Raw genomic sequence first — 23,113 nt, forward strand, 5'->3', positions numbered from 1 at the left:
AGCTCTTCTATGTTAGTGATGCTGTACAAGCCAGTGCTGCTCTATAAGCTAGTGTTTCTCCTCCATTTTATACTGACCTGCAAACTAGTGCTGTTCTGTAAGCAGGTGCTGCTCTATAAGCTGTTGTTTTTCTACGTTAGTGCTGCTGTACAAACTAGTGCTTCTCTATATGCAAGTGTTTCTCCATGGATCTACAAGCTAGTGCTGCTCCACATGTTAGTGCTGCTCTACAAGCTAGTGTTGCTCAGCAAGGTAGTGTTTCTCTTTGATTCGTAGTGATCTACAAGGTAGTCCTGCTCTACATGTTAGTGTTGCTCTACAATTTATTGCTGGTCTACAAGCTAGTGCTGCTCTTTAAACAAGTGTTTTTCTTCCATTTTATACAAGCTATTGCTTCTCTACAAACTACTGCTGCTCTACAAACTGTTGCTCTTCTATGTTAGTGTTACTGTACAAACTAGTGCTGCTCTATCAGCAAGTCTTTATACTGATCTGCAAGCTAGTGTTGCTCTCAAGTCTAGTTCTGGTCTACAAGTTAGTGCTGATCTGTAAGCTAGTGCTGCTCTACCAACTGGTGTTTTTCTTCCAGCTAATGCTGATGTACCAGTTAGTGCAGATGTTCTATCTAGTGTTGCTTTCCAGCTGATGCTGATGTTCCAAGCTAGTGCTGCTCTACCAACTGGTGTTTTTCTTCCAGCTAATGCTGGTGTACCAGTTAGTACAGCTGTTTCATCTAGTGCTGCTTTCCCCCTGATGCTGATGTTCCAAGCTAGTGCTGCTCTACCTGCTCTAGGTGCTGTTGACAAGCTAAAGCAGTTCTTCAGTCTACTGTTGAATTATCAGTTAGTAAAGCACTACAAGCTAATTCTGTGTCTTTGGCTAATACTAATGTATGTAGCAGTTAATGCAGCTCTGCAAACTTGTTCTGCTGTTTAATAATAAATAGTGCTGCTTTATCAGTAAGCTCCTATGATTCTCTATGCTGCTGATTGGTTTTGCTCACTGCTAATAGAAATGCTTGTGTAATTTTGGATCATGTGATCTGCATCGAAGTGAAGCTCTGTGAAACTTTGGAGCGTCAGTGTGAAATCTGTTACTGGACCTCGAGCTCTACCATCTGCGCGCTCAGATTGCTTTTCCCACTGCCCACGTATTAAATGCACTGCTGGAATGACTGTGAAATCTTGATTGAGTATCGACGGTGCTGGCAACCCTGCCCTGCTGCTTGCATGATCTGTGAAGATCTGTGCAGGATTGCTAACAGTCAGATCAGTATTCCTGCAGAGTCTGTAGCCTGCCTGATGCCTGATGCATTCTGCAGCACATCTGAAGCCGGCTGTCTGAGAAGCTTAATCATACACCTCAGTGAAATGTGATCAGAGACACTTCAGGGGTTCTCAGCTTAAATAAAAGTTAAATATAAGACCAAGATCCTTATTCTGACCATGTTTTTAAGACTGATAAAGAATTTAGGTCAGAGTATTGCTAACCCTGTGCTGATAGGTAGGAGGATTGGGAAGAGACTGAGAGAAGCAGATAAGGATATACTGAGTAAAGGTTAAAAGGAAAAGAGTGGAAACGAGAGATGTTTGAGAGAGAGAATTGTAGAGACGAGCAGAAGCGTAGGCGAAGCTGTGTCTTCACCCTGCATTTCACTGTGGATTACTCATACACTGCAACCAGGACACACTGCAGTCCAGTTTAATGAGAGTCTTTGTTACAGAATGATCTGCTGCATAGACTTAAAGGGGATTCTAGTTTTGAAGTTTCTAGATTTGAAGTGTTAACATAAGTAGATGATTAAAATGTAAATAAAGTTATTTAGATACACTGCACGGCCAAAAAATAAAAAATAAATAAAGGTCACACACTAATATTCCGTTCACCTTTAGATTTGATTGCAGCACACATTTGCTGTGGCATTGTTTTAATAAGCTTCTGCAATGTCACAAGATTTATTTATCAATCCAGTGTTGCTGGAATAATTTTTACAGCAGCATTGATGATAGTAGCCTCATGCCCGAGCCATCGAGAAGAAAAAAAATCCATTGGTGGAATAACCTGGTCTATATTCAGTATATTCAGGTAGTCAGCTGACCTCATTCTTTCAGCACATACTGTTGCTGAACCTAAACCTGCAGACCAACTGCAGCAACCCCAGATAATTTGATTAGTTCCTAAAACAGTACCAAGCTGGAATTCACTGAGCTCCTGAGAGGGACCCAATCTTTCAAAAATGTTTGTTGAAGCATTTCAGGGGAGGTGCCCATAAGGCTATGGCCTTCGGCTTTTGCTCATGAATATTTATACATGCAAACATATCACCTCTAATTGGCTAAGAGCACTGTGAGGCAGCAAGACAGACAACTTTACAACATGTGTAATGCCCTGCTAAGTGCAGTTCAGCTACTGACCTAGTCTAAGAATCTCTATAAAACACCAAATCCAATGGAGATCCTATGTAAACCTATAGTTTCACACAGAGGTGGGTAGTCCAGTTCCAGAAAGTAAATTTCCACCCCGTGGTTTTGTTGGCTGAGCCGTAGCAGAGAGGCATTTGGAACAAAATCCCAGGGTGGATTTTTACTTTTAACTAGTGTTAACAGAACTGTTTTAAACAGACACCTACCTATCTCAATTGTACTTCACTGGTGGTGTTCCAAAGATAAATTCTAACCATTTGTTCCTTAGCTCTGAATTACTGGGCAAAGCATATAACACTGATGTGATATTTGCATAAATAATACTTCAGCTCTGTCTGTGGGCGATTTTAAGCCAAGGTGGGCGAGGCCATGAAATCACGGGTTGACGTAGACACGGTGCTTTTCCTGATTGACTAATTTTTCTGAATATTTTCTTTTACTAGTTACTGCGGACAATGGAAGTTGAGGAACAGTTTTATGTGTAGCATCATATACAACTTAAATAAAAACAAGAAAAAGACTTTAACTGGACTTTAGCGAAGGAGACCTTTAATAAAGTATTTTTGTTAAGAAATGTTAAGAAGTGATGCCTAGATGAGCAAGTCTCCCAATATTATGTGTGTTGATATACAGTAGTACATGAGTGGTTTCAGCATAGTGTCACTGTAGAGATCAGAAATGGCTCGGCTCTGTTCAGTGCAGCACTGCAGGGTTAGAAGATCTACGAAAAAAAAAAAAAAAAACACAAACCTCCTAGTCTATGCTCAAAAAAGGCTCGAGCCATTGCCATGGTTACGGAACACAGGGGCTTTGTGAGTTGGTTTTTGGTGGGGTGGTGGGGGGGGTGGGGGTCTTTGCACAGCTTGGAGTGTCAAGTAGCGGAGGAGATCCAAGAGCTTTCCCACAGCCAAAATTCCTCCTCCTGTCCCTCCGTCTCCCTGATTTTCTTTCCCTTTCTGCCGTCCCACCTCATTACCCCAGGAGAATGAAGCGCTGGAGGGAGTGGAAATGTCCGTGAGAACGTTACAGAACCTTTCTGAAAAATGGAACCAGTATGGCTGCTAGGGGTGGGACAATATATCGATAGTGCAGTATATTGATATTGCAGTATATGTACATCGCAATAAATTGATATTGCAGTATATCTGCATTGCAATAAATCAATTTAGCAAAATATTGTATTGTTTCGCAACTTTCAATATTCAACTTTCGACTCTGTTCCCAATTTGTTTTGCTAAAGTTATTGCTTCCTTACTCATGTGGTGGCGCTATAATAAAAAAAATAGAGTAAATCTGCGGTAAGGAATATTGGATGTAAAATTCTGTGAAACTAATGCTGGTAATGGGATGAGATACAACTAGCACTTGTAGTATCGGATTTTATCGTTATCGTGGGAAACACCCTATTGGAGATGCTAGGTTAACGTTGCTAACGAACTCTGGACTTTTCATAAGTTTCATAAAAAAAAAATATTGAGGTGCCAAGTGGTCCAGCGGTCTAAATCTATGCCACATGTATCGGGAGATCGCTGGTTCAAATCCTGGTTATGCAGCTTGCTGTCAGCTACAAGAGCCCCGAGAGAGCACAATTGGCCTTGCTCTCTCTGGGTGTGTAGATTGTGCTCTTTCTCCTCATCACTCCTAGGGTGATGTTGATCAGCACAAGCAACTGTGAGCTGATGTATCAGAACCGAGTCGTTGCGCTTTCCTTTGAGCTTGTGTGATACTACTTGGCAATGTTGCATCAGCAACAGTTTGAAAAGAGGCGTTGGATGACTTCACATGTTTCGGAGGAGGCGTGTGCTAGTCTTTACCCTCCTTGTGTTGTGGCATCACTAGTGTATAAAAACTAAATATTTTAGAACAGTTATAAACACTAAAAACTGATCTAAAATACTCAAAGTATTCAAAGTAATGTTTCTCAAATGTACTAAGCAAAATATAATATGTTATTCTGAAAGCCAAAAAAAAAAAAAAATAGCTGTGATAAAGTCACATATCTTTCTTTCTTCAGTTAACAAATAAAACATTCCGAAAGTCATTGTGCATTATTATCATATAAGCTACAGTATTGAAATAGTTAAAGGGCTTTACTGATTTGGAATTATTTTGGCTCCTTGTATCCAGTGTTTCAGTGTTTTAGAGTGTTTAGTTACTTGTTCCAAATAAATGGTTTTGCACCCAGAACCAAGTCTGGGCTTGTCTGGCGGACGAAGGAAACTTTCATCCGAGCTCTGGATCAATCATGCAGTTCCATTAGTCTCTTTTCTAGTTGAATAATTGCAAATGCTTTGTCTGTTTGCTGTTGTTTTTCTATTTTATATAAAAAAAAACAACACTAAAACAATAAGGAGCATCAGCAGCTTCTCTGATAAAGTGCTGTCCTTATACCAGATGATATTTTTTCCAGGCAGAATAGCACAAGAACAGCATATACATATATGTTTAAGGGTTTAGGTTAATGTTAATGTATTTTGTTTAATTCAGGTTTTTATTCTGATTTAAAGATGCTGGTATGATGCATGTGGATTTTCTTTCTTTCTTTTTTTTTTTTTTTTTTTTTTAGAAGTCTATCCCAGTTATTCGTTCATTTTCCCATCGGCTAAAATGAATTTGAAAATGTTTATACAATATAAAATATATAGTATACTCTGCTATACCCTGCTACTTCTTGCTCTTTATTTTGTAACAGATATGGCATCTGCCTGCACATCTGTTTTACTGTAGGTTTCCCTTTTCCTCCTCATTCTTGTAAAGTTTAACACACATTGATATGAATCTGTGATAAATCAGGGTGCTTTTATTAGTATATAACTCATATTCGTGCTTGAAGGAGCAGTGCGACACTGAGCTGGGGTGGAGGAATGTGATGAGTGTAGTATATTGTATAAATAACAGTCAGCGAGGGAAAACAGGGGGACGGGGTGGAAGAAACTGTGATCAGACTCTTGACTTGAGCAGTATTTAGTGGCTGGTTTATATCCAGCAGCACAGTGAGGGGGTGAGAGGAGGGATCTGGAGAGAGAAGAGAGGGCGTCTGCTGTGTAATGAATGGGGACTTTAGTTATTTGTACTGTGCTGCTTGCCTCTGTCTGATACTTCTGTCTGACCGGACTCTGTATTGTTGGGGTAATTTGTTGCTGTCCTTCCCACCATGCAGTAGACAGTCAATGCTTTTAACTGTCCTCGTTAGAGACCACACACACACACACACACACACACACACACACACATTCCCACATTCGTACACGGTTATAAATTTATTTACAAACACACACACACAATCCCAACACTCTGTATCTGTAGAAGCAGTGTCTGTGTACATCTAAAAACAATGATACTAATTAATTAATAATAATTAATACTAATCCATATAGAATGTCTTAGGTTTTCAATTTTCAGACTGGGCGTTTAATGCCAGTGGGAAAATACAGTGGCCTTAATCTAGCTAACATTAGCAGCGAGCTAACTAGCATACTAACGTTAGCAGTGAGTTATCTACAATGCCAAGGAAAGAACTACGGTTAGCGGAAAGCAAGCTAACATTAGCTGCGAGAAAGCTACGTTACCGAGGAGAGAACTGAGGTTAGTGGAGAGATAGCTAACATTAGCGGCGAGCTAGCTACATTACCGAGGAAAGAACTTAGCTAGCTCGCAGCTAATGATAGCTAGCTCTCCGCTAACCTATGTTACCGATGAGAAAACTTAGGTTAACGGGGAGCTAGCTATCAATAGCTGCAAGCTAGCTAACGTACTGGTTTCCAATACAATAAATTATAAAATTTTTAAATCATATTTATTGAGGTCTTAAAAAGGTCTTAAAAAGCAATAAATTTGACTTTTAAAATGCAAAGATGCAAGAACCCTGTAGTCATTGTTTTTGATATAAAACTAATTCGGTTGCAGTTAAATGTGCAATGTGTTTCTATTCTAGCAAATATAGCAAATATTAAATGTTGGTGACCACATTTAAAATTAGAATACTAGTAAATACTTGTATGTTTCAGGAGAGATAAAGCCAACTTGGGGTGATGGAATAAATAATAAATGACAAATTAGGTACAGGAAACTTATTATTATTTTTTTTACTTTATTGTAAACATCTCAGCTTGGTTTCTATGGTCTGAATTAGTTGATAAGTTTGGAGCGTGTCTCTCTCTGTTTGGTTTGATTTTTTACACAGACACAAACCTTAATGCACCAAAATGTGTACCAATAAACCACATGGGTACATTGGTACATTGAGTACATTGATGTCAGTGTAGTAAATGGAGTCGCATGGCTGAGAGCAGTGAACGCTGCACATACCGCACTCTTATTGTGTAAACCGCATGGAGCAGCAGAGACAGCGTTTGTTCATAGCAGTATATTATCTGGCTAATATATCAGATTAAACTGCACCTTATCAGCAGTTCAGCTCATTTATCTCAAATATCCCATCCACATTACATCTTTTATATGTATGTTTATTAATAAACATGTTAATTCAGCAGCTCTGGTAATCAGACGCTGAAGAACAGAGAGAGGACAGTGTGTGCCAGGCTAGCTGTTTCTGTCCGAGTGAAATGGGAAGGCACTGATTCTGTAGTCAGGGAAATGCTGCCAGCTTTTAAAGCCCTCTCCAGTGCAGCCATGCAGAAGTGAACACTGCCTCACTAAAGGCCACCTTCACCATGTTTATTGTTTTTTAGAGTTAAAACAGCACTGAATGCAGATCTGGAACCACCAGCGCTTCTGAGGAGCTTAAGAGCTTTTTAATAAGAGCACCACCACAACAGCATTATTCACCCAACCTATACTAACTATACGTTTCATTTTACTGCTAAAATAACATTACTGACACATGAAAAGCAAGTTAGGTTTTCTAAGTGTTTAATTTTGGTTTAATTTTTAAACACATTAAATTAAACTAAAATAACAATATCAGCAAAAACATTTTATCACAGTATTTCAAGGTGCTTGTGTTACGTGAAAAAATATTTAAAATTATACCACAGTTAGTTCCGACCCTGCAATGTGATTGGCTGAGAGGTGTTCAATGAGTGCCGTTATCAGCCGGTAATGCACTGTAACCGAAGCTCTCCATGTATTACTCCTCCATATACAGTGAATCCAGCAACGATGCAGCGCTTACAAGCCAAACAGCGCAGCTACAAACAGAGCAGCAATGGAGCTATTTTAACTTTTTAGCAGTGTTTTAATAACCAAACAGATCGTTTTTTTACGTTCTCACGTTTAACTCAAAATCTTTCGATAAACAGTGATAAGTATCAAAACAAATATAAAAAAATAGATTGCGTTCAAAAAGTATACTATTGTTACATTTTATTTTTTTGTAGTTTTAAAAAACATTACAGAGGATACTATTAATTACAGAGCATGATACGATATGGTACACCACCATCTTGTAATGGAATTATTAAGAACATGTTCTTGGGCAGTAGTATAATCTATAAATTAACACAAATATATTTAATGTTTTTTTTTATAATATAATATAACCTGCTGGTCTGTTAATAGGCGAGTTACTGTTGGTTAGTATTGCTTACACACTTTTAGACTATGTTGAATAGACGTTTCTGTGTGTGTGTGTGTGTGTGTGTGTGTGTGTGTGTGTGTGAGTGTGTGTGTGTGTGCGTGCCTGTCTATTTACAGAGACAAACTATTCAGTGTTTCTGCACTAAAAACCTAGTCTGAGACAATTCAGTGCTGTTCAGTCAGAGACAGAAGAGCACACTGTAGCCGAAAATCGACTGAATCCAGCATCATCTCAGTATCTCATTCTCTTTCACTCACATGCTCACAATCGCAAGATGAGAAACCCACATAAAGCCCTGCTTTATCTTGAGACACACACCCCGGCTGATCTGCTTAGTTCTGTCCAGTAAAGTCTATAAAAATCCAGGAGTAAAGCAGAATCTCTGGTAGATCACTTCCCTATTAATCTCACCTACTGACTGTACATTTTTTAAAATCATGGGTTTATTTTCAGATGTGTACAGTGGGTTATGGACCACCCAATTATTATTTCTTTTTATTTTAAGGATTATTTGGTAATTCTTGCTAAAAACTAGCTGTAAATAAATGTATTTGTATTACGATACTTTTAAATTAGTGAGCTCTTCCAACGAATAACCATATGTCCACCATTTCTCCCTTTTGGGAAAAATACTATTATTATCTATTAGTTTACATAAAAGTTACTTAAAAAAGAAAACATGATTTATTTAGATTTATGTGTAATAATTCATTAAGACACTTAAAATAAAATAAACCGATATGTATACTAACCAAGTAGAAGTACTTCACTACTGTACTAACGTGCTGTAACTGGAGTTATACTTTAACTCCTTTAATACTTTTAATTTAAACCATTGTTTATGTTCTGCATTGTTACTTGTTACCATTATAAAAATGTTAGGAATCATTCCAAACCCACATTATAACCCATTTTGCCTTTAGCTCTGAAAACTTTCCACTGCTTTTTGTAAAAATTACACAAATAACACAGTACAGTACTTCATTTTACAATAAATTACTGGCACTACTAACAGAGCAAAACTTAAGCGTGGACCTTAAAGAACACTTAAATTTCTCTGTTCACTGTTTTAAGAGAACTTGTAATTTTACTTTAGTCTGTAAATCTAGTACTTTGTACATCTACAAATAACACAGCTAGTTACAACAGTAAAGAACAGATTATTGATTCAATCCTGTTTATGTTTGCAGATAAGTTATATGTGGGTCCAGGCCAGCTTTATCAGGACCTGCAGAACCTGATCCACGATCTCGGCCTCGTCAATCAAATCTCCTCCATGATCGGCAGCCTCAAGGGAAACTACCAGGTCAGATATACAAATGTTTTAATGGAAGAATCTAAAAAAAAGATGAATTGCACCTTTGTTTAAAAAGTTCTGTTGTTAGAAATGTTGTTTAGTGTTCGCTCTCTCACTCACAAGATAACACCTCACAACTTATACAGTTCTGGGTGTTCCCAAACCATTCCCTGATGTAACACATCATGATCAAGTTACATATTGTACAGTATTGTTCGCACAATAAGACGCAACAGATTATAAGGTGCACTATTAATGAATGTCTGTCTTTTTTCTGGACTATATTCAAACATAAAGCGCACCGGATTGTAGGGCACATTTTAAGAGAACTTCTAATTCAGCAGGTCTTGCTGCTGGGTGGTGGTGGTGGGGGGTAGCTAACTAAGTGAAGTAAAGCTAAGCTATGTAAACAAAACTATCATAAAAAAAAGACTTTCTTTTAGAGTCATAGGAGCGCTGATTAATTTACACCGATTTCTCTCCTGAAATAAAATCCTGTTTATTTGGGTGAGTAAAGCCCAGCACTAAGGCTAATTTCTCCAGCACTAAGGCTTAAACATTAGCATTAGCGGCTAACTGCTAGCAGTTAGCCGCTAATGCCACCCAACAGAGCTACACTGAGGAAACTTGTGTGTTCTGGTAAGCCAGGGTGATATTAGCTTGCAGTTCGACCCACGTAGCTTGTTTTAACGCTGTAAACACGCTCACTACAGCTGATATATTCACCTCTGAGTGATGGAAGAACTAGTGCGTTTAGTGGCTAATGCTAATGCTGCTCTAGCAGTGCTAGCCAAGGTTAGCAGCAGGCTACAGGCCGATAATACTCACCTTTGAACGGGGAAATTGCTCCCCTGTATAACGCTGTACTTCAGCCGAGCGGCTTTACTGCTCCTTACAACCTGACTGCTAAAATTCATACATTTAAGTGTGCCTTATATTGCGAAGAATACGGTATGTTGCAGTATACTGATTGATCCAGAGAGTCAGAAAACATCATTTCATGATTGGCTACACAATCATTTGGAAATTGCACACTTCTATATAACATATCAATAGGAAGAGAACTGTTGAGGACAGAAATACTTTTTAACAGTAGTTACTGTATCTCTTTTATTTTGTGTGTGTACGTGTGTACATGTGTGTGTGTGTGTGTGTGTGTGTGTGTGTGTGTGTGTTATAGAATGTAAATGGGACAGTAGCACAAGACTGGGTCTCAGGTCTTCAGCGTCTCATCCTTAAGAAAGAAGAGGAGATCAGGGCTGCAGACCGCTGCCGTATCCAACTACAGTTACCGGGGAAACAGGACAAGTATGTATGACCGTATGATGAACTTGTGACTGCACACACACACTTGTGCACACACAGAATCACTTAAGACACTGTCTTACACCCTGGGCAAAGCGTGTTGCTATGCTCATTGCCATCATGCACCCCATCAACAGGTACATTTTTGGTGTATATCTGTCTTAGCAATGAAAAAACACAGCAGCTCCACAGACTGAAAATACAACCAGGACAAAGGTCGTGTAACACTGCAGATTAAGGTGGAAGTTGGGGTCAAACTTGGTGGCGTAGTTAATTTGCGCTAAAAAAGAATAATGCAGTATGATTCCAAATTAATTGTGTGCTTTAATGAATTGAAGGTATCCTAAAATCCACTTTTTCTCGTTATTTGTGAAATACTATAGGTCTCTCTGAGTTGTATATGATGCTGCACATGAAACTCTTTCTCAACCTCCACTGTCTGCAGTAACTAGTAAAAGAAAATATTTAGAAAAATGAGTCAATCAGGAAAAGCGCAGTGTCTACATCGACCCGTGAATTATTATTCATGGCCTCGCCTACCTTGCCTCTTGACCGCCCACAGACCGAGCTGAAGCCACAGAGCCAGACACGTCTCATCAGACAGGAGCTAACACCACTAGGAACAGCATGGCAGTTGTTCCTGTATTATTTGTGCAAATAACACATCAGTGTTATATGCTTTGCCCAGTAATTCAGAGCTAAGAAACAAATGGTTAGAATTTGTTTATGGAGGGAACATCACCAGCCAAGTACAACAGAGATAGGTAGGTGTATGTTTTAGTGTAAACTGTTCTGTTTACACTAGTTAAAATTAAAAATTCACCACAAAATTTTGTTCCAACTGCCTGGGTGGCTCTGCTGCGGCTCAGCCAACAAAACCCTGGATGGATTTTTACTTTTAGGACCTGGACTACCCACCTCTGTGTGTAAGTAACTATAGGTTTACATAGGATCTCCAGTGGATTTCGCGTTTACAGAGATTCTAAGACTAGGTCAGTGACTGAACTGCACTTCAGGGCAGGGCATTACACATGCTTTAAAGTTACATATGATATTGCGAAGTCTCTCTGCCTCCTGGTGCTGCAGTGCTGTTAGCCAATCAGAGGTGATATGTTTGCATGTATGAATATTCATGAGCAAGAGCCAAAATCTTATAGTCCGTTCCTCTAGTGGACTAAAGAAGCGTTATACCGGATTTCCAGAGCACTTTTTGTTCCATACTAGAGAACACAACTACACATTTTAAAATGTGACAAAATGACAAAATAATGGAATGACTCTTTTAACATTGACAGCTCTAGTATTTATGTTTGTGCTACAGCTGCATGATTCTCCACACCCAGAGGGTCACAGCGAGGGTCAGACCCCAGTGCATCTGTCTTCAGATGACTCACTGATTTCTAATGGGACATTTTATCCGAGACTGTGAGCAGAGATTGTGTGCATTGCGTTCCCATTATCAGTCTCCTCCATATCAGTTTGTGCAGGGGTTGCAGCTGTCTGCCTTTCATACAGACACACATACACACACACACACACACACACACACAAACCATGCGCACAGTCCCACACTGTTTGTTTTGGTAGGGAATGGTGTTGTGTTTTTTTTTTTGTTTTTTTTTGGCATTCTCGGATTTGAGTGTCCGGATTACCCTAGAGCCTGTTTAGCCTCCCAGCTGTCCTGCTCTCACCCCTCGCTGATCCCTCCATCCAAAATACAAGCGCATTCTCACTCGCTCATTTGATGTCTTCTCCATCTCACACTCATTAGAGATGGAAATAAGTTCTAGTCTCGTCTGTTCTTCTCGTCCATCTTTTTTTCCAGTGGAAAAAGTTGCTACAGCAGCTCAACAAAGAACCCTTATAAAACTTCCAAATCCCATTTAAAATCCCACGTCCAGAGCATCTCGCGTTCCAGTGCTGGACTGAACGCAATATATCAGCTCATTATTAGCTGGCGTTTTGTTGCCCAGCTGATGTCATAAAGGCCTTGGCCAGACCTCTGAGGTGTTGCATCATTTCCTACTGTGTCACTGATAAACAGGAAAAGTCAAGCTGTCGGATTCTCCAGCTGTCTGAGTAGCTTCCAGCTGTCTCCTTAATCCTGCATTAAAGGGCCCATGTCCTAGACAACACGAAGGACTAAAAGTGCATTGCAAAGCACAGTATACATAGTGTACACTAGAGCTGCACGATATTGGAAACATTTGATATTGCAATTTTTTATTCGACAATTTATATTGCGAAATTTAGCAATGCAAGAGCCATGACATCACCAGGTGTGTCCGCACCTACGCGCGGTCATGTGTCAGAGATCCGAACCAACCGGGAGCTGAGTCAGCCGATCACTCAAAACCCGAGAAAACGCTCATGCAGCTTTGCCATCAAGCTGCTGGCGCTCAGAGGGAGCAAAATTGTCCCTGCTCCCTCCGGGTGGGTGGATGGCGCTCTCTCCCCGCATCACTCCTAGGGTGATGTATAATATATATAATACCAAAATTACATTTTCAGTTTAGCTTATTTGTTTTTCTTAAAGGCCCAGCCATATCCGTTTTTTGACTGGACCTAAAGAGCTTAAATGACAAAAAATATAGAGGAAAAATTGGGTGTGTTCTAAAACTTTTGACTGATTGTGTACAAATAAAAATAGTAACACCAAACCAACCACACAGGTTGTCAGAGCAACCACCTGATATACCACCTCAAATACTATAGGAACCATCATGCATTGCAACAGCAATCATAGCAGCAAAATGTGGTACCATAACAGCTTTAAAGTGTTTGTGGTTGTGTCTCCTGTTATTTACACTGTCTGTCCATTCAGCATGCATCAGTGCAGCTCCAGTGTAGCTCCACCCCTTCACTTTTTTCAGTGGTAAGTAAGGGGTGTTGTTACTGCAGGCAGTCATGAGTTGGGAATGGAGGGGAAAAGGATTTAATGTTCCTGGCTGTCTGAAAGCCAAAGGATCATCGCAGCCGTTCAAAAAAATCCTTACTTCCAGAAAGACATTCCTGAGGATTTTAGACCAAACAGTTTATTCCATGTATTTCAACCAGGCTCTAAATAGGACATCATATTAGAACACAAGTCCCACTTCTTTTGTCCTGTTCCCTATTCAATGCAGAATTTTTTCTGTCGTTTTAGTCCAATCTGAATGCATGTCAGTCATGTCCACCACCTTTTAGGTTATGTTAATCTAGTGTGAATCCACGTGTGTGAATTATTTATTATTCTGTGGAGAAATTGCTTTTTTTTAATGCCTTGTCATTATTATAAAAGCACCCGAGTGCATCAGTTCTTCAGATAATTAGCTATAGGAATCCTCAGAGTTGTGTCACTTCTGCAGGCTAAAGCAATTGTTTGTGTAGTGTACTGTAATATCTGTGCATGGGTTAGAAACATCTAAAATGTATTATTACTGTAATATATTACCCCAAACTAACCCTGTCAGAATAAGACCCCCTGTCCATCTGCAAATCTTTCTTTTTACTCAGTATTTTTCCCCAGGTAAAGTTACTGCAACCTTGACCAGTATAAAACAGATAAAAAGATGGTTTGATGGATGGATGGATGGTTGGTTGGTTGGTTGGTTGGTTGGTTGGTTGGTTGGTTGGTTGGATGCATGGATGGATGGATGGATGGATGGTTGGATGTATGTATGGATGTATGGATGTATGGATGGATGGATGGATGGATGGATGGAAGGATGGACACACTTAGACTGCGGTCCCTCTATGAAAACTAAACTAGGAATTTTCAGTAGCTGGTCCCTCTCAAGTTCATAATTAAGTGTGGCTCGATTAGGGTGCCATATCATATACACAATAAAATCGTCATGATTTTTAGAAAGTATCATGAATAAAATGGCATTTTTTTATATATGTATATATATATCTTCTTTGAAGCTTTAAGGATATATTTTTAAATTATATATCTGTGCAGTTTATATGCATGTATGGAATATTGTGGTACTACTTGTTACATTACATTATTTTTTGTTTCATTATTAATTTGTTACATATTTTAACATAGTATTTTATACAAGGTCAGAATCCATGCAAGCTGCTGTTGGCTGCAAAACGTACAGTAGTATATTTTTTTTCCTACTAAATCAAACTTTAACATGTATTTTGTTGCAGTAGTATATTCTTGAAATAACATGGTAACATTTTTCAATATTTCTCAATTTGCCAAAAATATTGTTATTGCAAAAATACTCTGAAATTTCATGCTTTTATTTTAGGGCCTTATTTCCAACACTTACACATGCTTTTCTTTTGCTTTTCCTTCTCAGTGGAATGGATGTAAATTCCCAGCATTTCACTCATTTTCCCACAGTGAAATAGTGGTGAAACTCACTTGGATAAATGAACGAGTTGGTTTTAACTCCTGCCCTGTGTTTGTCCCTCGTTTCTTTCTGTAGGTCAGGCAGACCCACATTCTTCACTGCGGTTTTCAACACGTTCAGCCCTTCCATCAAGCAAGCGTGGATCAGTAACCTGCAGATGGCCAAGCTGGCCCTGGGTACGTGTCCCCTGCTCCTCTCTGCAGCTTCCTGTCTTTGTCTCTGTAGCCTCCAGGTCCTATTCCTATTCCTCTTCCTCTGACTTCTTTATGAGAATTCCACACAGCTGTGCTTCTCAAATCTCTCTCATTACTATTGGCCAGCTCTTCAGGGTCCAAAAACAATAAAACGAGTCTAAACTTGGCTCGGTGGTCTCTGAGTGGTCCAGCAGCCTAAAGCGCTGCTACTATGATCGAGAGATTGCTGGTTTGAACCCGATCGTGCAGCTTCCTTCAGCTGCCAGAGCCCTGAGAGAGCCCAATTGGGCTTACTCTCTCTGGTAAGAAGATTGCGCTCTACCCTCTCATCACTCTATAGGGTGATGTCAATCAGCACTGATCTGAGCTGAGCTGATGTATCTGAACTGAGTCGCTGAGCTTTCCTCAGAGTGTGCTGTGATGCTACTTGATAATGCTGTACAGAAGCAGTTCAAAAAGAGGCGGTGGCTGACTTCACATATGTTGAAGGGGCATGTGCTGGTCTTCATCCTCCTTGTGTTGTGGCATCACCAGTGATGGGGATGTACAGATGAGTAGCAGCTGAATGAGTGGGACAATTTCCTTAGCTAAATTGGTAGAAAATGGTGAAAAAATTATGGATTATAAATACACATAAAAATGTACACAATGGTGACGGAATTGCAGCGAGTTCTAGTTTCTTTTAAAGGCCCAGATGCATTCTGCTGATGGTGACAATGCCACCTTCCCACCCACATAGCCACGTGTGATCTCTCAGACTCTGGCTGCTGATGGCCAGCAACATGATCCGATATTTGACCTTGTGATCCTTGGATAATATTGACAGTGGCTCAGTCTGATTTCCATCACCATCATGATGAATAGGGGTGTAGGATAAATCATATTCTATTATCACAATATGATTTTTTTGCATTTTACATTTTATGAACATTTTATAAAGCAAACTAAAACTGCACTACCTGGGAAGGTTCACACATCAGATTGTCTTTAAGGAACATAGGCTGAAGGCAGGGTGAGGGAGAGTTCTACAGTGAACCTCACACCAAACTACTTCTTATTCTGGACAAAATGAGTGCAGCTAAGCCTAATTTAGGATCTCGAAATCAGGATTTTGAGTATTTCACATCAATATCGGGATATCCAACCGTTTTTTTTAATCATGTTTTTTGCCCATTGTACTCTCTTAATAATGATAACTGAATAATTTTCATTGGCTCTTTGGACATTGGTCAATTTGAGTGGTCTGACTGTAATCCGAGCACAATGTGTTTTGAAAAGTAATGGAATCATCAAAACACACTCGTACACTAGGTGTAAACAGGGCATGAGAGAAAGGGATTCAGTACAGAAGAAAAAGCAGTTTTTGATTTATTAGTTTGACAGAATGGACGTTGATGATTTCACTACCTTTGCATTTGTGCCCTCAGGATAAAAGATTTACTATGGATTGGATTTAGATCCTTAATAGGATATCATGATATGCCGATTTCCGGACTTGATCCAGTGCAGAAGCCAAATCTGATCACATGGCTTTTCGAAAAAGCTAGGCCCAGCTGTGCCACAAGCTTTAGTCTTATTTATCTGTGAGAACTGAACTGAACTGCTGTTGTCTTGCATGTAAATGAAAATATTTTTATACTTGTTCTGCTACTAAGTGTTTCCAGTATGATCCACTGCGTATTAAAAAAAATGGAGCACTCTTTTACTGTGCAGTGAAAGAGCCAACAGAGACTCATTTAAGACTCGGAAAATACATTTTAAACAGGAAATTTTATTCAGAATGCTTTGGTGTCTACATATCAATGATTTATAGATGGGATAAATATATCAGTATGAATTCCCCATTGACTGGGTAATGCAGTGAATATGAAACGCTGCAGCTGCGACTGAAACCGGTCTCTATTTACATTATAGGGCACCAAAGCAAATTGTATAGTGGAATTTGTACGTAATGTTGAGGGCACTGTAAACTCCCACAATGCATCATAATTTATAGTGAATACTATAGCTCACTACATCAGCTGAATGTGGACCAGAATGCATTGTGAGCTTTGTTAGTCAGCTACAGACAGTGGAACGAAATGGAGCTAACAGTGTTTGCTCATATAAGCCAGAGCTACTTACGAGTCTATACATTTTAAGTTTATTAATGGTTATTAATTAGGTTATAATCCTGTAATAAGCAGTTACAACACATAATAATAATAAATAGGACTGGCAACAGTGGCCTGTCATGTACCATATAGTGCATAATATATATTCCGCATACATTTATACTGTTAAACCTCCGATCTTACTAGATGCTTATCTTACTTTACCTTTTTCATCATTTCTGTTACTATCTTTATTCATTTAGCTAGAATAATATATTTAACGACTAGACTGACTTTATATATTATTTTATTATTTTTATAACTTCTTTATTAAGGTTTCTAAAGTATTTACAAGGTATTTATAACCATTAATAAACTAATTCATAAACTATTTATAAACCTTTTTTAAGGTAGCTTTATTTTTAAGTAGTACCAACTTAATTAATGATGATGTGCTCTTTTCTTTGCTATTTTTTGTTATTGTGATAGTGGTTTTATTTTTTTCTCACTGAGTATTAAAAAGATATTAAAGATTCTTAAATGTAGTTTCTTCATCTGCAGATACTGATACTGTCTGAATTCCCTGTTGTTTCTAGCACTAATCTGAATATTCTCTCAGTATATAGCACAATACTAATAAAGGAGTCAGGAACCAGTTCAGGCACATCCTGCATACAGAGAGGAAGCTGATCTGAGATCAGGGCTTAATGTAAAAGTTGTTTCATGTGCCTGTTGGGGTTTGTGGCTTTAATTTATGAAGCAGTGCCAATGCTGTGGTCTCTATTAATCAAACCGGCTCATTGACTGAGCGGAAGACTGGATTAAAAATGAGGGATTACGAGGACTTTTGGAATGTGGCCGTTAAACTGCTGCGTGTGTGTGTGTGTGTGTGTGTGTGTGTGTGTGTGTGTGTGTGTGTGTGTGTGTGTATTATGTGTGTGTTTGCGCAGAGGAGGATAACCTGCAGGGCTGGTTCTTTGCTGAAGATGATAGTAACCAGATAAAGAAACAGAAGCATCCTCTCCTCCTAAAGCACATGCCTGTGGTCATGTCCAGACTGCAGGAGTTTAAGGTAAAACTCTCCAAGAACATGAACCTGAACACTAATCAGTACTGTTAAGTGTGTCACATAGTATATTCCATTACTACATTCAATTATAAACCAAAATTAACCACAAAAATGTATAATATTTGAAATTGACCTGAATCTGAATCTTTGGTGTCACTTGATTTGGATGGTCCATTATAGATCATAGATGCACTGTGATTTTCTATTGAATGTAACGCTACACCTATCCCACTACACCTATAACACTACACTAACTCTAATCTTACAAGGGCTGTCAGTGGTAAATCATTAATGCATGTGATTAATTTGGGATCAGTAACGAAATTACACCACCAAGTTTGATCCTAACTTCTGCCTTAATCTGCCCCGCCCCTGCCCAACGACCCAGCTATCAAATGCACTCCTTTATCTGCCCTGTTAAAGCAGTTTCACACTGCACAGATATACAGATACGTGCTGGAACACAGAATCTTCTCACTTATTTACTTTCTTGCTTCCGTGCCAGACAGCTCTGACCAGCTCAGACGAGAGAAACCAAATTAAACAGACTGCGAAAACTCTCTCTAAATAAACTCATCAACTGATCCGGAGACCAAAAAAAAACAACTACTGGTGTTAAAACGCCCTTTTATACTCAGCAAATTAAGTTCTAATTCAGAAATCCTTACAACCAAGCTGAGATGTTTACAAAAAAGTATCAATTTATTATGCATTCTTTATTCCAGCTCCCTGAGTTGGTTTAATCTTCCCCTAAAACATACAAGTATATACTAGTATTTTAATTAACATACATTTCTGTCATGTATTCTTTTATTTTACATTTAAATATCCACGATTAAAGCTATTAAAAGTGCGATTAATCACAGTTAGTCACATAATATTTTTGTAATTTATCGGAATATATATATATATATTTTTTTTTATGACCCCACTAAATCATACCCTTCAAGGTTAGGTTTAGGGTTAGATATAAGGTTTAGGTTAAGGTAAGGCTTAGGGTTAGATGTAGGTTTGGGTTCTAAAGAGAATAATTTACATTCAACTAAGAGTTCAATTGTATTTAATAGATATTCACTTGAATTTTAGTTGAGCATTTATGAGGTTTCTATAATGGACCATTCAAATAAGGTGTTAGGAGTATACTGGCTTTGTACAGCTCTCTGAAATCTTGCTCAAGAGAATCACCCCTGTGGAAGATGGATGAGGGAAAACTGATAATAGAACTGAACTTATTAGACAGTGAATAATTTAGACTTTTAATTTCAACTCAGCAGCAGATAGTTGAGTAAAGACATTGTTATCTGGCCTCAAGCCATTACTTGAGATCCTTTTATGGAGATTATATCTGTTGATATTCCAACCTGTCTGTCTGCATGCCAGTCTAAAACTGTCCAGGATGTCAATAAACACTAGAGTATTATGTATTGAGGATTGTGTGTGTGTGTGTGTGTGTGTTTTATTCAGGTGGAATGTGCAGTTCATAACCCAGAGCCACATATTAACAGTGAAAGCACAGCGGACATGCCTGCCGTGGGTCACGGATGTGTCTGGGTAAGAGGAAGAATGGTTATGTATATATATATTTATAATAAATCAATAGAAATACACAGGGACTGATATAATGGAAACTGTAATCAAAGATCAGAAGATTGTTACTTTGTATATAGGTGTTTTTATATAGTAAACATATATCAATGTTAAATTCCCTGTGTTTGTGTGACACCCCTCTATTGAATGTAATCAGTTACTTTAGGTTGAACCCATTGCTGACACAGATACACACACACGCAGCTTATCTAGTCCATTTAGGGAAGTATTTGCAAACATTGTTTGTTTGGTGGTATAAAAACCCGTAGTAGGGTTTAATATGATGTCCGTCCCATCTTTTATGCTATAACAGGGCTCCTGCAGGTCCTAAAAAAGTCTTAAAATGTCTTAAATTAAAATCTATGTTAGCTACGTTACGAGGAGAGAACTAAGGTTAGCAGTGGACTAGCTAAGTTAATAATGTTAGCTGCGAGTTAGCTATGTTACCAAGGAGAGAACTAAGGTTAGCAGCAAGCTAACATTAGCGGTGAGCTAGATAGTAACGTAGTAACGTTAACGGCCAGTTATCTACATTAAGTTATGATTTCCAGTACAACAAATACTTTTCTACCACAAAAAATATGTCTACATTTTTGGGTGTTAAATAATTTTTATTGCAGTCTAAAAAGGTCTTAAAAAGCATAAAATCTGACTTTTAAAATGGTGCAAGAACCCTGTATAATAGCTTTAGCTTCAGCTATAGCAGCTTCTGGGAAGACTTTCCACAAGGTTTAGAAGTGTGTTTATGGGGATTTAGGACCATTCTTCCTAGTAGCACATTCGTGAGGTCAAATACTGATGTTGGATGAGATAATTTTTTTGTTTTGATCTGTCCTTCGTCTTTGCTAAAAAGTCATGTGCATTGAGAGGGATTTAATGCAATGTGTGGGCAATTTTTGTTCTTTTTTTTATTATTTACATGTATTTTAACAAATAATTTTTTTCATAGTTCTTGGAGTCTGCAATCAAATAAAAAGCAAAAGTAAATGTAAAAAACACTGCAATTTATTTATTTATTTTTTATTTTATTTTGCATTTTCCCAATGTTTTTTGATTTGTGGTTCTATTATTAACCTTAATGATGTTAACTTTTTAATCCAAGAACAGAGTTAATCCACATTTAATACTCATTTTCCTACAAGAGCCAATTATACATGGGCAGACCACCAACCTTTTATGGGCTCTTAGAGTGTTTAATCATAATCGCTTTAAGCTAATGTCTCCTACTCTAAGTAATGAGACCGTTTAGCTGAGATTACAGTAAAGAGAAATCTGAGATGGACATTTCCAGCATTTGTGTGTGTGTGTGTGTGTGTGTGTGTGGAGTGTATTTTTATTTATTTTTAATAAATAAAAATACATATTTATTAGTATGCATATTTATAATAATACATTATTAAACACCACTCCCCCCGTGTTTGACCTGCCTGGGTGTCAGTGTGAGGGGCTCTTCTGAAGTGAGAGACTCCATTAGGAGCTCTTAAGTTGTGTTTACTTTCGAGGCGGTCGGTAATAAAACACACCCGCATCCATTTCCACACAGTTATCAGCTTTCAGAGTGTTTGGCTCTGAGGACTGCCAGCCAATCACGCACTCCGTTTCACCTGTGTGTCCTATAGCTGACACGGTCGGCACATGCATGCTGTTAATGGGTGGGTTAAATAGATGATGGTGGCTGTTCTTTACAGTTATCTTTGTAAGAATGATTGATTGTTGAGTTAACAAAAGCCTTACTTCCTGTTGTTAGAATAGATCACCAAAATTTTCCTTCAAATAGTTTTCTCAATCCAATTTATTATGCATTCATTATTCCAGCACCCCACGTTGGCTTTATCTCCTCTCAAACATATAAGTATATACTAGTATTTTAACGGACACCACTAATATAAATTCAATTGCATTTTACATTTCTTACTTTCATTCTTTTATTCGCATTTAAATATCTGCTATAAAAACTTGAGTCTTAAAAAAAACAAGTGCGATTAATTGCAGTTAATTACAGAATATTGTTTTGATTAATAGAATAATTTTTTTTTATCGATTGACAACACTAATTTTAAGTAAATCTGTTCATGTAACTTTTGATATATTTTCAAAGTAAATAAAAATTATTTTGGTGTTTATTTACCATGATTAGATTCGTGACTAGATAGTGCTTATTAGCAACAGCAATTTAGCATCTTTTATTTATGTATTTTATTTTATTGTATTTTTATATTTATCGTTATTTATTATCCTTCTTTTGTAACTTTTGTGTACTATACGTACCATGCTGCTGCATGTCTCTCTGTCTATCCATCTGTCTACCAACATAGACATGTCATATACAGAATATGTTTTTGCCGTTTGTCTGCATGTGATTAATGCAGTGATAAATTGAGATTTTTATTTTAGATTGTAATACAGCTTTTCCTGTAAGCAAGCAATATCTACTCTGTTTATGTAGTTATTTTATATTTTATACTATGATTGTTTTGGTTTATGATCAAAAGTATTGGCCATTGTTATATTATGTTATATTAGAGTCTGAAAGAGCATTTTTATGTTTTTATAATAGTTTTTCTGTATTTAGAACTACCTTCATGAGATGATGTTTTTTGTTTTGTGGTCAGGTGGCCAGCTGCACCAATCAGATGGGTCAGATTGCCATTGTGGCCATGCAGAACTCCAGTCCGAAGGTGACCGAGTGCTTTAACGTGGAGTCACGAATTCTGTGTATGACCTATGTGCCCATGGATGAGTCCCTGGTGGACGGCGAGGGAAACGCAGATCACGGTGCCCAGTCCAGGGTTGGTGATACACCCACGGTGTGTGTAGGGATGGAGGAAGGGAGGTAAGGATTTAAACATCAGGGTTTCAGGCCAACATGCCTGAGGTAGTCAGGATTTTTTTTACTTAAATGAATTAAGTGAATTACTATGGTTATAGGTGGCATGTGGAAGAATATATGGCTGGGGTAGTGAAATTAATGTATTTTTACACCTGTTGTTATGGAGTATTATTATCTTACGGCTTTTGTTTTGTCTCTGTTCTGCAGTATCTCTGTCTATAAGAGCAGTCAGCGCTCGAAGAAAGTCCGTCTGCAGCACTTCTTCTCTCCGGACAAGTCCACAGTCACGTGTTTGGCCTACAAGAGCCCATTTCTGTACGCTGGGCTGGTCAGCGGCTCTCTTGCAGTGTACTCCAGAGCATCAGGTAAGACTCAGGTCCTCTAGCAGTGATCTGTGTGTTTAATCCCAATTTTTATTATCAAGAAA

General features: G+C 38.3%; 2 protein-coding genes across 4 annotated transcripts in view; one reads left to right on the plus strand and one right to left on the minus strand.

Moving 5' to 3' along the window:
• The window catches only part of fam167b (family with sequence similarity 167 member B), a 679,430-nt gene that overhangs the window by 436,037 nt on the left and 220,280 nt on the right, over positions 1-23,113 (minus strand). The gene's annotated exons all lie outside the window — the stretch shown is intronic.
• arhgef10 (Rho guanine nucleotide exchange factor (GEF) 10) overlaps positions 1-23,113 on the plus strand; it is a 135,182-nt gene that overhangs the window by 63,258 nt on the left and 48,811 nt on the right. For all 3 annotated transcript variants that reach the window (XM_049463559.1, XM_049463558.1, XM_049463560.1), the window contains 7 exons: positions 9,153-9,268; positions 10,440-10,567; positions 14,989-15,089; positions 18,151-18,272; positions 19,734-19,820; positions 22,469-22,689; positions 22,894-23,051. In XM_049463559.1, the coding sequence (XP_049319516.1) occupies positions 9,153-9,268; positions 10,440-10,567; positions 14,989-15,089; positions 18,151-18,272; positions 19,734-19,820; positions 22,469-22,689; positions 22,894-23,051 (933 nt within the window). The remainder of the gene's footprint in view (positions 1-9,152; positions 9,269-10,439; positions 10,568-14,988; positions 15,090-18,150; positions 18,273-19,733; positions 19,821-22,468; positions 22,690-22,893; positions 23,052-23,113) is intronic.

This window comes from Astyanax mexicanus, chromosome 14, assembly GCF_023375975.1.
Source record: "Astyanax mexicanus isolate ESR-SI-001 chromosome 14, AstMex3_surface, whole genome shotgun sequence".
In the NCBI taxonomy this organism is placed as follows: domain Eukaryota; kingdom Metazoa; phylum Chordata; class Actinopteri; order Characiformes; family Acestrorhamphidae; genus Astyanax; species Astyanax mexicanus.